The sequence below is a fragment of the Hesperophylax consimilis genome, chromosome 19 (genome assembly GCF_061612785.1).
Source record: "Hesperophylax consimilis isolate HC1 chromosome 19, BYU_Hcon_1.0, whole genome shotgun sequence".
Classification (NCBI taxonomy): domain Eukaryota; kingdom Metazoa; phylum Arthropoda; class Insecta; order Trichoptera; family Limnephilidae; genus Hesperophylax; species Hesperophylax consimilis.
In genome coordinates, this window is record NC_142854.1 from 19,943,094 (window position 1) to 19,959,363 (window position 16,270).

General features: G+C 33.2%; 1 protein-coding gene across 1 annotated transcript in view; it reads right to left on the minus strand.

Moving 5' to 3' along the window:
* The window catches only part of LOC149414959 (uncharacterized), a 162,972-nt gene that overhangs the window by 21,576 nt on the left and 125,126 nt on the right, over window positions 1–16,270 (minus strand). Inside the window, exons 3-6 of the mRNA XM_089643579.1 lie at window positions 7,092–7,242; window positions 5,808–5,891; window positions 2,410–2,547; window positions 112–251 (exon numbers count right to left, since the gene is read on the minus strand). Coding sequence (XP_089499705.1) covers window positions 112–251; window positions 2,410–2,547; window positions 5,808–5,891; window positions 7,092–7,238 — 509 coding nt within the window. The 5' untranslated portion in view covers window positions 7,239–7,242. The remainder of the gene's footprint in view (window positions 1–111; window positions 252–2,409; window positions 2,548–5,807; window positions 5,892–7,091; window positions 7,243–16,270) is intronic.

The window sequence follows — 16,270 nt, forward strand, 5'->3', positions numbered from 1 at the left end:
CTCATCGCCATCTACGTAAGGTGTGTTATTGATAGCAGCTCGATTCAAAATATTACACGACGTAGTGCATCGCCTTAAAGGTCAATAATTTTAAGTCACAAGAATACGTACATGGGAGCGGGTAAAGCAGCAGGGAGTGGCGTTACAGGGGGAGGGTATCTGCAGACGATGGTGATGACCTCGTCTCCATCCATCTCCAGACCAGGGTGGAACCTGACCACTATATTGTTGGTGAACACTCGCAGGGGTTCCTGGAAGATAGCATTCAAATATGACTCATTACTGATCGGAGTTGAAGTCAAATGATAATCATATTTCAAAAGGGTATTTTCACTGTTTTTTTTATTCTCTAAAAAAAATGGAAACAAATAAAAAAAAATTTAACAAATAATTATAAGCAATAATTAATTAGTCGCCAGAAATATTAATACAAATTGAAAATATCTTCCAAGTAAAAATAAATAAATGCCGCCAACGGGAAATGAACTCTTGCCTTCTGATGTCCGGTCAGGTGCTCTGTAACCACTGAGCTATGTCGGCTTATTTCCAACCCGCCAAATGATTCAATATGTACTAGTACCTCAAACAACAATTACTGCTTACTACATTTTTTTCACCTGTAAACAACCAATTTTATTTTTGTAGGAAAGGCTTTGTTAGTGCTAAATTTCTCACTAGATGGCGTCGAGACATATTATATCATCATTTATTGGTGAAATATTTTTTGACTTGTACTGGAACTGAACGTTGGCGTCATTTATTTTTACTTGGGATATATTTTCAATTTGTATTAATATTTCTGGCGACTAATTATTGCTTATAATTATTTGTTATCCTTTGTGCTATGCATTATTACCTTGTCTTATAAACATTAGTTTATCATTAAAAAATAAAAAAAATTTAAACCATTTATTGTGTGAATTAATGAAAATGGCTTCGTTGACGTCACGCTGGTCAACGTTGGTGACAGCAGTCTTACCAGCCAGTGACGTTTTCTACGTCAAAATGACGTTGTAGCCAGTTGGAACAGTTTCGGAATGTGCGGTTAGTAAAAATAAATAAATAAATCGTTTGCACATTTTTAACAGTATTCTTAGTTTATGAAAATACCCTATTCATTGGGATTAACTTATTTACGATTATAATGTCATTGAAAACTTCAAACATTGAAGAAGTATTATAAAAAACTCTCAGTGAAAATATGAAACATACAAAGACAAAGAAAATAACAAAGAAAACATGCAACTGGGACTCGAACCCAGATCCCTAGTCTTACCTTATAATTACATTCCGTCAGCCTTATCATTCAATTCAAGATTTCAGACAAAAATATCGGAAATAATATTAAATAGCTCAGTCCATAAGCAGTCATGTTTGGGGGTGCTGTTTGGAGGGTCTTTTTGAGGAAGAAAGAGTGAATATGGGTCTTAAAGAGACCAGCAAGAACGAGTTGTAGCAACGACTCATTCTCATGTGACAAATGTCAACCATGTGCAAATTTTGGATGCACATTTAGCGTATTACCCATCCATGCATCGGTGCCGAAGGGATCAACGCTAGATCCTCAGAGCATCTTCTATTGAAATACTGGTAGAATAAGGACAGTGTGCGTCGGTCAGTTGTGAACAGACAGGGGACATCATCAAACTTTTTCCCCTAAAGTTCATATCTTTAAGGCGAAGCTTAATGCTAAATCACTATTTTGATTAATCTTTACAAACGAATTGGTTTACATTATGAATACCAAAAAATATTCTTTAGATAAATTGAAGGTTTTCCTATCGTTTCGCTTGAGTAGAATACAAATACAAAAATAAATTACTTAATTAAAAATATAAATGTAAACTACTAAAAAAAACATTTTTTCAATAGAAATGTATGAACGCTAAAGGAAACAACTTTATCAAGATTATCTGTGACAGTTTCACTTGATTAACTTTTTTGCTTTCTTATAAAATTATTTACAAAATAAATAAAAACCAGTTTTGTGCTTGAGATCGAACGTTTCTAGACTCCGTTTGTCAAGCGATTTTAATGCCTATTACCTACAATATAAGGCATACCAATAATATACACATTTTTGGCTTGCAGCTTCCTCTTAAGTGAATTGGGAATGTTTTATAGGCGTTCCGAGAAAGTGCCCATACGCACTTGTATGTGATCAAACGTTTAAGCAATATATTAAGCTTTAAAATACTAAGACTAATTTGTTTGCGCCTGTACACACACAATAAAAATATGAATAAATAGTTTTATCCATATAAAAACTTAATTCTTTCAAGAAAGACATATAAATACAGTATTGGATTGTATCACCGATACAATATTGTATTTGTATGATTGCGTAGATTATAATGTACGTTACGTTTACCATTAAATCCCCCTGTGACAAATTATCGGGACATTTACCTGTCTGGTACCACAGCCCTTCAGGGGCAATTCCAATCGATAGCTGAGTGCACCTTTGCCAACCACCTGGCAAGCCGAGTTTCTGTCGAAATCTGCATACGCTATTCCAAAGAACTTCTCGTTGAATTTCAACTCAACCTGGAAAAATAATAGTAAAAATTTTATGCAAATTATTAAAAAAAAAAAATTTATGCAAAGCAACAATAATTATTAGCCGTAAGAACCTGTAGGGTAAATGACAGGGAGTTTACATCTCCCGAAAATAATGACAACATTACTTTTACCCACATTCTTGTGAGACTGGTATCACTGTGAACCTGCGCGCGATACCTCGCGCGGCAAATAATTCATTCTATCTCCAGTGGTCTAGCCGCCGGTTTAGCCCTAAAAATCTCCTCTAACGTACGCGATCTGTTTTGTTCATAAAAATTATTGTAACGTCAGTTTTGTTAAAATAAAAACTAAATTAAAGATATCCGAATTCTCGTTTTTGCACACCGAGAGTAATCACTTCACCTTGGATTCTGCGGATTGAAGAACCACAGAATCATTCAGCCAAAAACCCATATAAATTGGCGATAAACACAATCCTCCAAAATTGGTGAAAACATCAATAAAAAAATTTAAAAAATCTTCCGGATAGGAAACGAACCCGCAGACTTCCGATTGCTGGTCGGTTGTACTAAGCCACTATGCTACGTCGGCTTATTTTAAACCAAACAAATAATTTAATAAATACTAGTATTTTATTAAACAATTATTTCTTATTAGATTTTCTAAACTGGAAACTGCAAACTTTAACTGCTGTCCAAAACGCTGGCTAAAGAAGGAGGTAGAGCAAAAAGGCATAATACCCCAAAAATAAATCACAAATCATATCACCTTGTAATGCATCTATTGCGCAGCAAATATAACCTATATTTACAGCTAAAAATAACTGTAAATCTGATAAAAACTACACAAGTAACTGCAATTTGCAATGTCCTTGATAGAACTGCACTTGTATGCAGTTTATAATAATAAAAACTGTATAAATTACCATTGTCAGTTATATTTCTATAACATTTCCTCAACATGCAGTACAGTTTTTACTAAAAATCCGCACAACCGTGAACTTCAGAATTAACAGAATGGAAAAGGTTTTTTTCCTGTTTTTGCAATCATAATAAGTCTGTATAGGTGGTATTAATCTAATTTATTTTCATTTGTAGTATTTTAAATAAAATTAGATATAAGCACCTGATTTTACTTTCAATAACTTCCGGAGGTATTCATTAACATACATCTGAGATTTTAGTTATACTTAAAAAAAATCCCTGCGGAAAGATCAATTTTCGAGGCCTACTAGGTCAAATTCGACCGTAGGTCCGTCCAATACGCCGGAACCGCTTGGGATACTTTTGCTATATAACACGGTTAAAAAACTACAATGTAGTTATTTGCAGAGGCGGTTCCTTGGTACGTGCATTTGTGCATTGCACTGCTTGTCTTCAATCTCCACATAACAAATTACAACGACATCTGTGCCCCAGTGATCGATGTAAGAAATTCGTAATTCCCGTCAGGTCATTATTTGAGCTATCTTCTAGTAAAAAAATCCCGCGCAAGAGCAAGCGGTCGTGCATACCCCGATATGCACAGAACCAACTTTTACCATACTACTAAAACAGCATCGGGCGGTAACGAGACAGCCCGAAGTAACCGAAACGGTGACATGAGCGAGACAGATTACACTCTTAACGTCAAATTACGTGTTAGAGCAGTGCAGATACATAACCCATCCGTGCATTATCGAAGTGCTTTGACGGCGAGTGAATTTTGCATCACTTTGATCATGCGTAATCCAATGCGTTTGGAATGGATTCGCTTAAAAATACTAATGTTCAATGTTAACGCAACAACATTAACACATTGGAACTCGTTCGCGGTGAAAACAAACGGTTTCGCTATATTTTCAATGATGAATTGAGTGTCCTTTATTTTCAAGATAATTATGTATTATTTAATCAGTTATTTTACAAATATAACTTAGAAGATAGAATGAATTGCAGTAGGTGTTCCCGTTCATTAATTTGCTCCACCTAAATTACAGACTAGGTACCTACATTTTAAAAGTGAAATGCACTGCTGGTAATTATAGTCACGGGCCGCGTCTGGTTATTTGTTATTAAATCTAAAGTCTGACAGAAAACAACTATGCTTAGTATTATGATGTTCGATGTTTTGTGGTAATAAGCCATGTTGCGCTTCGTTCTATTTTAACCAACGTTTCAAACAGCCGCCTTGCAGTGTCCATCATAAGGGGAGATGAATGATATATCAATCACAAGGTTTTATCAAAATAATTAATATTGTATCTATCTTATAAGCAAGGAAGCCTGCCGACTGCCACCGATCTACGACCAAACTGACTATCAAAGCGGCTATGTAGTGAAAAGTGTGCGTTCGGTGTGTATGTACATAATAGGATTTTTGATTGGGGGAAAAAGTTATTGTTTGACAATTTCTTAAATATTTGATGAACAGTTTATTTCGAGTGCACCACTGTACCTATCACAGTACTTGCCACAAGGGAGGAATCTGCCTCGTTAGGTACTTTTGAGATTTTTGAAGATAACGATTATTTTATATGGATAAAATCATTATGGCGGCTGTACCTTCAATACTTTAATGGAAAATACGATTATTGAAAACAATATTAGCAATTCCTAAACGAAAATTTGAAACAGAAAAATCAGATACGATCACATCTAGGACTCGAACCTAGGACCCTTGCCTTGCCAGCTCACCGCTCTACCAACTGAGATAATGGGGTCCTATCTCCTTCGGTTACATTTAACTGTACCATACTTCGAATAAGAACTACCAACATTGTCTTCATTTTTCTCTGATCTGATTTTTTTGATAATGCGGCCAATTTACTCAAGTATTTGGAGGTAACAGCAATTCATTAAGGTAATACTGACTTAAATAATAAATACGAAAACTTTTTTATAAAAATAAATGGTGGCAGCGAAAAATAATGTAAAACCACAGAAATTAATTTCATAACATCGTATCAAATGGAATTCATAAGACAGCAAATGTTTAAGATCCCCACTTTATCCAAACTGCAGATACCCCCATTTGTGCTTAGCATGGCAGAATAATCAAGATTTAATTTCAATACGTAAGGACCATTGAGATTAGTACCTAATAGTTTTGTGAATCTTAAGATCATCAGCAAATAAGACTATTAAAAAATGGCAGTCATGTCGTTGATAAATAAGGAAAACAATACTGGTCCCAAATGTGACCCCTGTGGAACGCCGGTGAAGATTTATATTTGGTCCATATTACGTATTTCTATTATAATTATTGATGCATAAACCCTAAAGTAGCGAGAAGAATATAATTACCTGCATGGAGCCAGCCGCACAGTTGAGGGCAGCCTTCGTCCTGTTCAGGAAGATCACAGGACTCAAGTCGTCTAGTTTTGTCACCTGAAGGAAACATATTTACATAAATAACAAGCAATAATTCTGCACATATAAAAAAAGCCTTCGTTGTTTGGGGTTATGGATGACTTGGTTTGGAGTGAGGTTCGGCGAACCAAGCGAATATAGAACGTAGTCCTCCTTTTTAACAACAAGGTGAAGAGATTACCTTTTTTATCGTCAGTAAACTGCACTCTGGCGGAAGTACGGCTGAACATCTTGATGGAACATACATACCTACATTCAAATTTAAATACCTACCAACATGACGATGAAGAATGAAAAATGAATGAAGAGAAAGTAATGCACATATTATAGGAAGATCTATTAAATTAAGGTCGAATGAAGACATATTGAATGAAGATAGATTGAAGGAAGGTACGTTGAATGAAGATAGCTCAATAAAGATATATTGAAGAGCTTGAATGAAGATAATAAATGGTTATACAATTGAATGACGATAGATTGAATGAAGAAAAATTGATAGAAATGTAATAAGATTGAATGAATGAAGATATGTGGAATGGAGATGAATGAGGATAGATTTAATGAAAAGAGATAGAGTGAAGATAAATTGAATGAGGATAGATGGAAAAAAATAGATTGAATGAAAATAGAGTGAATGAAGAAGGGTTGAATTTTTTTTTTTTTTATAGTGAATACCTCACAAGAGTCCTAATGAAGATAGATTGAATGAAGTTGAGTTCAATGAAGATTGATCAAATGAATGTATATATATTTACTGAGGATATATTGAATGTAACAGATTAAATGAAAATAATTCGAATCAGAATAGATTTAAAAAGGATAGATTCAAAGTGGATAGAATGAATGAAGATGGATTAAAAGAAGATGAAAAATTAAATTAAGATAAGTTAAACGAAGATGGATCAACGAAGATAGATTGAATGAAGATTTTTTTTTTTTTTTTTAAGAAAGACAAACATTCCCGGGTTACGAATAACCTGACAATATTTGAAAATCTCCTACTACCATAAAAGAAAACGGAAAATGTTGCTTGTGTTGTGATGGAGGACTTAGCCAGCCGAGGAATTGAACACGCTACGCCTGGGTGGGACCCAAGCGCGATGTCAACTCGGCCAGAATTAATGAGGATGTATAAGATAGATTTAATGAAGATAAATTGAATGAAATTAGATTGAATGAAGGTATACTGAATGAGGAGAAATTGGATGAGGGGATTACCTTTCCATCCAGCACAGTTTGCTCGGGGAGCCCGTCTCCCTGGTACTCGATGTTGTTGGCATGCTGCGCATAGTTGCTCTGCGCAACGCACGCACTCGCCAGCAGACAGACAGTCATGAGGCGCAGAGCCATCTTGGCCGTCATCATTATTCTGAAAAAAAACACGTATAATATTAGCAGATGTCCGCAGAGGGAAGAGTGCACGGGTGCGCTGCTTTAGTGCGTCGCAGAGTGGCCGGAACGGGTCAATTTTTTATAAACATTAACTCCACACAGAAGTCGCTGCGGAAAATAACTCCCCTTAGGGCCTGTGTCATATTTGAAGATGCTGTGTGGAGGGTATTTTTGACGAGAGGAAGGAATGAACATGGTTCTTTGGGAGGTTTCTCATGGGAGGTTTTCCCTTCCAAACGAGATATCGGATGACGCCACGTATTTCGCACTTGGCGGGAGATTGGATTGTCTCGTTGCGGAGGGGAAGAGTCAGGCTACACGTAAGTGTAGCCAACATGTCGAAAATATAATTCATTCGGTCGTGAGAGCCTCAGTACACTTACTTTCTGGATACGCCTCGTATAAATCGTATATCGTAGGAGGGACAAAAATAGAGGCTGGCAAATCGTTCCACAGCCGAGCTTTTGAACGAATCGTAAAAACGACCCATTCTCAGGTGAAAATTTCAACCATATGCAAATATTAAGCGCGCGTTTAGCCTATTCCCGACTATCCACCGATGCCAAAGGGCATCCTTCGTGGATCTTCCATCAAAATACCAATTTTTTCAATTTTAATTTTAATTGCCGGAAACCAGGGCGTTTATTACAGTAACATAATCAAAATTACAAACATGAAAGTAACCCGCCTCACTAGAAGATTTCTGTACTGAGGTGGGTACATATATATCTTAAAATAATAACATATCCAAAAATAGTTTAAACAACAGTATTAGGTATTGATAAACTAAGTATGCGTAAAACATAAGCAGTTTTAATAAGAAAGAGTAAATCTATATAAATGTAAATAACACATGTATGTAAATAAGGAATGAGAATTAGACTAAGAAGGGATTGCTGGTAACTTGCTGATGCATGCCCTTTTTGTGTAGTAACCATGTAGAACATATTATATTATTTATTTGAAAAGATCACAAAGCACAGTTATTCATCAAAATGTTTGAGTAACGTAATATAGGTACAGTAGAAAAAAAGAAAAGTTCAATTACAAGTAAACAATTAACATGGTATAACAAAAGTAGGTTATTTATGGACAAAATGCCGTGTACAACGCTTTTACCGCGAAACTTTGGGTGTTGATTGATTATTAAAAAAAAAACTGAATAAAAAATGTTAAATTCTTCATTCAATAGCGCTAAACATAAATAAAAAGTTATGATAAATTTCTTAATTTTGTATGGTTTACAAAGCGTTTGTATAAACACATTTTGCTTTCCAAATACGCGCATTAATCGCAAAAGTAAAGCTACGATTACACAGGACAATTTTTACTACAACGGTTTTTTTTTTTTATTATTTAATTTATTTATTTAATTAAAATGACTTTATCGTTGAAGAAGAAAATAATACTAAACGAAACATGAAACAGAACAAGACAAAGAAAAATAAAAAGTTAACGGTCTCAATTGGGAATTGAAGTCTTAACGGGACAACGCCTCTAACAACTCGGCCATTGGGATCTAATTATTATTTTTTAAATTTTATAAAGATTTTTATCATAGATTATTCGCAGTTTTCTCCTCAAAGTTTCGCGGTATGAGCGTGGAACACGAAGAACATCTAAAACTATTGCAAGCTATTCCAAGTACAATTAATTTAGTGGGTAACAATAAACTCACTACTGACTATTATGATAGACACCTCATACCTAGACTTATGTCAGGTTTTATACAATCCTAGTATAAATTAGTTCAACTATTGTTACACTGGTATATATTTCTTTTGAATTATGCATTGTCTTACTGCACTTATATTAATAACTGCATCACTTGATTGATTCTGATGTGGGGTGAAATATTGTTTTAATCTTTGAAAATCATATCAATCAAATTTTGAAACAGAAGAAAACACAGCAAATAAGAATTATTGAAGCTTTAAGGTAATTATTTTTATTTTTCATCATTTGACTGTTGATTGTCATTTCAAATGGGATACACAAATAAACAAAACTTGCAAGCGGCTGAGAGCGATAGTGGGTAGGATATACAAACTGAAATGTTTCGTTCCGGTGAATATTTTAAAAATTATTTACCTATCACTCGCAGAATCAACTTTACGGTATGGTTTAACTACTTGGCGTCACTCTTGTAAAACTAATTTAAACCACCTGCAATCAGTACAAAATTCTATGGTTAAGTTATTAGCTCAAAAACATATTTTTTCACAGAGACGAAACATATCATTGTTGTATCGGAATTTAACAATATTACCGGTGCAGGCCTTATTATGGTACAAAATATTGATTCAACATATATCTGAGTCTGATTATAAAAGGAAAGTGGAACATGAATATAATACAAGGTTTACGAAGAATGAAGGAATGCTTGTTCCAAAATATAATAATAAATACGGACGGCGAACCCTAGAATTTAACGTGCCAAAAATGCTTAACATGTTACCCATTAATATAAAAAATTGCGATTCTACAAATAGATTGAGATATATGCTGAAGCAATGGTTACTAAATAGATATAGTTTATATTAATTTAGGTGTGTTAATTGTATAGTTATAGTAATAATATTACGTGTGTATGTATGTAATTGATCATTAACATCCTGTTGACAAACTGCTTTATTGCAGTTTAACGGGATTGTAGCTTGAAAACCAATAAAAAAAATAAAAACTTGCAATAGTGTTTTTGTGTACATTGTTCTTTAATTTATTGCTATTATTATCCCGTTTACCACTGTACGCTTGTAATTCGATTAACACTGTATTGTAAAAGCCATTTTATGGCGTTTGAATAAATAAATAAATTAAACCCCTTTTCATTTTCTGCGTCTTATTCTGTTCCAAATTTTCATTTCAGATTTTTTGAACAATAAATATTCACATTACTTCCTAAAAGCTTCAATAATTCATATTTGCTGTGTTTTCTTCTGTTCCAAAATTTGATTGATATTATTTTCAAAGATTAAAACAATATTTCACCCCACATCAGAAACAATCGATGTAAACAGAGCCATTAAAGACAATACTAAAATATCGCTCTGTTTTCCGCCATTGTTCTACGTTCGACGTAAGCGATAAACGCGCGCCAATTATGCGGAGAAAGAAGAAAGTGCCGAGAAAACGTCTTCTTCTTCTTTTCATCGCGTGAAAGGCTGCAGACTGTGTAGTTTCACTTTTAACAGAGTTTGTGATGTACCAAAATCTAACGAGCGAAACGAGATATGGGAGTTGTATTGAGTCTCGCATGAAGATAGAGAACTGGCGATAAATTTCAACTGATAACAGACAAAATACATTTTATTTAAATATTTCATGAATAATATATCTTTAATGACTTAAATTAAATATAACAAATAAGTACAAGACAGAAGACGAAAGAATCGTGCATATTTCATTAATAATGTTCAATTAAATGCAGTCACCACTATTAGAGATCTAGGAATCACACTTGATTCAAAATTTTAGTTTGATGTACATATCAGTAAATCCTTGAAAATGATTGGTTTTATACATAGAATATCGAAACCATTCAAAAATACCCAATCCAATATAACCTTGTACCACTCGTTGGTCAGAAAAAATTTGGAATATGGTAGTGTAATCTGGAACTCACACTACTTGAAATATTCAAAAACTATTGAATCTGTACAAAATAAAAATTCTAAGATTGTTATCATTTAAACTTGGACTAATTGCCTTACTCCAGTCTTACGAAGAACGACTCCAATACTTTAACTTTAAGACCCTGGATAAAAGAAGACAATTTGCTGACTTAATATATATACACAAAATTATTCATGACAAGCTTGAAACAACTCATTGTGTGAACAATATTCTTATTAAAGTTCCTAATAGACGTAATCTAAGGAGTCAGAATATATATTCCATTTAGAATTATTTAAGAACAATATTGCATACTTCAATCCATTGTCTAGAATGTGTCGTCTGTACAATTTTATTGAGTGTAACTACATAGATATATATGCAAATAGTCTCGCTTATTTTAAAAAGCAAAATGACAATAGATTTTGAATATTTGTTTTTTTTTTTTTTATTTACTCTATTTGTTTTCTGTTTTATTTTTGTTGCTTTTGTTTTTTGGATCATATATTTATCTGTATGTTTGTTTTTGATATCTCTTTTTTTGCCTTTGCTCTTTATCTCTATGTTTTGTTTTTGATATCTCTTTTTTTTGCCTTTGCTCTTTATCTGTATGTTTTTTTTTTGATTTCTCTTTTTTTGCCTTTGCTCTTTATCTGTACGTTTTGTTTTTGATATCTGTTTTTTTTGCCTTTGCTCACGTTTTGCTGTTTATATTTTTTTGTTAATACATAGTGTATAATGACACTTAAACTGTGCATGATGTGAACATTTTTAAGTGGACTGTTGACATATACATTTTTTTGCAGCGCTTATCTAATAATTTTTTTTCATGTTAATAGTCTCTAAATGTTCCTAAACAATAAATAAATAAAAATTAGTCGCCTGAAATATCCATACATATTGAAAATATACAAAATATAAAAACCTTGTCTTATAAACATTAGTTTATCATTAAAAAAATAAAAATGAAATATAGTACATATTTAACTTTCATAACTTAAGTAAACATTAAATATACCTCGACGGGCTCCGTTACAAGGGGAAAGACTCTCGACTAACAAGCTGGAGGTCGCTGGTTCAAATCCTGGCGTGCGCAAGTAAATTTTATTTGAAAAAATATGGTATATTTGCGTCACGTTCTAGAGTGGAAGATACTCTCAGTATAAAATAGTATAAAATGTTGCTTGAAATGGCTTTGGCCGTATTTGGTGACCAGATCTGAATAGCAAGATACTTCCCCACCTTCCTCTTCCAAATCTCATTCCCCACCCCACTACCTTGAGCCTCACAACATGCCCCGATTGGGGATGCCATAATATCACTGGGATCTCCAGACGGTTGGGAGCAGTTAGGACTTTTGGGCGGTTTCACAAAAAGTCTTAGTATTATTGTTTACTATCTTATTGACATATTATTCTTGCTCTCTAATGTTAAGATTGAAGTTGTTCTAAATTCCTCAGGCCTCTGTCATATTCTGTAGAAAGGTCGGAATTGTAATAAAATCCAAATAAATGGAATAATTAGAATATCTGAACGCATCCCAACACTTCAACTGTTTTTGAATTATTAGAAATAAGCATGTATATTTTGAAATATTAAACTTTTAAATGCAAACATAAAAAACATAAACATGGCTCACTTTACGTTTTTTAAAACTAAAATTAGCGATGGTGAAAACATGTATAAAAACACACTTACTTAAATAGACAAATATATTGCAACCGTTAATTTTACCTCATTTGTGTCGTTTCATAACAAAATAATTCATTTAAAAAATCACAAAGTCTCATGAGCCATTTTCAAATTGCGGTCGGAACCTTTGGTTTCATAAAGGTGTCCAATTTGATTTTTCTGTTGTAAACTTCTGAATTTGAATATAAAGTGTGGTGTTATCTCTTTTTAATGCTATTTAGATCATATTTCTCACTACAGTAAGAGAGACACAACGATTTATTTGAGACCATATGAGTTGTTCCCAAAAGCGAAAAAATTTGCTTGAAGGGTTAAATGTGTTTATTCTGTTTTCTGTTTTTAGGCTATCGGGAAGAGATTGTATATGTGTACACCCTCAAGGCCTAAGATATTTTATGTGTACACTATCAAGGTCTAAGAGATTGTATATGTGTACACCCTCAAGGCCTAAGAGATTGTATGTGTGTACACCCTCAAGGCCTAAGAGATTATATATGTGTACACCCTTAAGGTCTAAGAGATTGTATATATGTACACCCTCAAGGCCTAAGAGATTGAATGTGTGTACACCATCGATGCCTAAGAGATTGTATGTGTGTACACCCTCAAGACCTATGTTTCTTTTACCACTTTCAGTCTACTGAATTTATGAGTATTTTATTATCGATGGCCTAGCGTACACATACCTATAAGTGCAATTTTAAAATTCAATTTATTAAAATACTCCCGAGATATAAAGCAACAAAATTACATAATGTGAATGTCCACTTTTTATTCATTCTAAGTGAAATAAGTTATGTAAATTTCCCACGAAACATCTACTTACAATGTGAGTAATCTTGATAAATGCTCTACAAAACAAGTAATTGTTTTTATTTAAAACTGCACTTAACACATATGTGCGGTAGGCTATCGTTATATTGTCTTGTGTAGTTTTCGTTTTAGTGTGAATAAATCTGTTTTGGATTTTGGAGATTAATAGTTGTCAAGAAGTTCGTTTTCTGTTTTTCAGTAATTTCATTTATTGGCATACTTTTTTGATTGGAGTATCTGGACTGCAATTAAGAAGTTTTTTTATAACTTTATAAATAAGTACTCATGCGACCAGAGATACAGACGCACGTAGTAATCACACTCAATTGAACATTTCAAATTTGTTATTCGCCGAAAATTATATATGTAGTTGATGTTACATGTGTATTGATAATGGACACAAAATCAGTAATGCACAAAAAACTTATGTAATAGATAAAAAAAAATGCAAGCGGTTCATTCTTAGTGGTTAAGTACAGGGAATAACGGCTCAGTTAATAATGGTCGTGCTTTTATTAATTATTCATAGAATATGATTGAAGATTTCATTTATCTATTGTGTGCACGCCATCATCAATTAACTGATTGAACATTTGCAATAAAGAGCAGATTAAATCAATCAATTACATCATAAAACGAAGGTATTTTTATAATCCAACCAGATATTTATTGAAGTTTGAAAGAAGTGCTGGGAAGGCCCAAAACGCATAGAGCCAGGGAATTTAGAAAGCAGATGACTCTGATGTGGTTGGCGATCTTTTTCACGATATTTTTGTCAAAGATTACGATTACTTTGCTATCGTAAGATAAGAACAGTATGGATATCCTCTCACCTCTGATATTATTCTAAAGTGGAACACAACTCAAATTGAGCTCGCTATTTAGGAAACGGCTAGCCTCGACTGCCCTCGGAACCATTCGGGTACAACCGACATGCTATCTCTGTCAGATGGTGGAAGTACCGCCATCTAAGAAGAAACCCTTATAATTATATTAACTGGAAAGTAATAACTTAGATCTACACACTATCGACATCTGGTGGGAGGTATCGAAACTACAAGCAGATAAAAACATTACAACATCTATGTTTGAAAGATAATGTTTTATGAATTTAAAAACATTTTTGATCGTTGTTAATAATGGTGTTGAAGTGTTAAGGATTTATTAAAAAAATAATTGATACAAAAATGAAAAAAATATTGGAGAAAAGGGAAAACATGGTTTGTTTATAACCGCAACTTATTTCAGATTGTTTTTTTTATGAATGTATGCATCTTCACATACTTTGAACAGAAAAAGTTTTGCTGTTTAATTTCATATTGGTGGTTTACGACAGAAATAACAATTTTCGGACGATTTTTTCAGAGCCAGAATTATGAAAAGTGATAGTTTTGTCATCAGGGAAGAAATAATATTTTGGGAAAGTATTAAATCACCAAAGAATGATAACATGACCATAGATCACAACATGAAATTATCTACAATTTGCCGTTGCCATCGATAAATTATCAAAAATACAAGCGAAAATCATAATACCAAACAGTAATACACGTTCACAATCAGTAATAAACACTAGGTAGAGTCTTTTCGTCAATGTTTTTACTACTAGGTAAGTATGGTACTGTATATTATCTTCATATATATAGTTAGTAATAACATAGATCATTGTAGAAATGTATTATATATTTGTACAGCGCCATTGAGGTGATTTTGCACAAGAACGGCGCTGGACAAATCATCCAAAACATTATTGTTATTATTATAAAACGTAATAAACATGCAACATTTGCACGAAATATAGTTACGTAAAACAATGAGAGACAACAGATGTCAAATAATGTCCGCCATCTTAAGCTGTACGAAAATCGGTACCAAAATAGTTCACGTCCTTTTTTCATCCAGAATCCATATGAAAAGAAAAACTAACGACATATTACGTGTATTTCAAATAATGTTCGCCATCTCAAACTGTATGAAAATCGGTACCAAAATAAATCACGTCCTTTTCTCATCCAGAATCCATATGAATAGAAAAACTGAGGAAATATTTCTTTTATTTCAAATTATGTCCGCCATCTCAAACTGTTTTTTGTATTTCAAATAATGTCTGCCATCTTAAACTGTGTTAAAATAGGTAAGTACCAAAATAGAACACGTCCTATTTTTTCATTCCGAATCCGTATGAAAAGAAAAACTGACGAAATATTAGTTGTATTTCAAATAATTTCCCCCATCTCAAACTGTGCGAAAATGGCTAAGTACCAAAATATAGCACGTCCTTTTTTCATCCTGAAACCATGTGAAAAATCCACCCATATGGAAACACGACGAAAAATAGCATCGTGTAAAACGACCATAAAGTCATGTCAAGCCACGTTTCTCTTCTGAATCGAAGTATTTAACCAAGAGTAATCTATCCCTTTCTATACTTTGAATATTCATTTCTATATAAGGCTTCTATCGTCTGTGTTAATACTCCAGTTGGGGTTCACGATCAATCTGTATCCAATAGTTCATACAAATAATTGTTTCGTTAAAACTTCTTCATATCATCACGAATGCTTGGGAATTAATAATATATTCCATAATATCTCTTGCGTTACCTTTTCTATAGATGTTCTAAGGCCATTCTATAGATGGCGTTATCTTACTATATATAATAACTAGTAAATTATCGTAAGACAATCGTTAAGATTTGCAATTTCATTAATAAATTATTTTTTTTATAATATTTATAAATAAGTCACATCCGTACTCCGTTTACGCTGTAATACGGAAATAATCATTGACAGAGAAAAATGATGTGATTATTAATGTATTATTGTGACCTTTGTAACTATTATTACCTCAGTGGAGTGCTTGACTTGAAACTCAGAGAATGATTT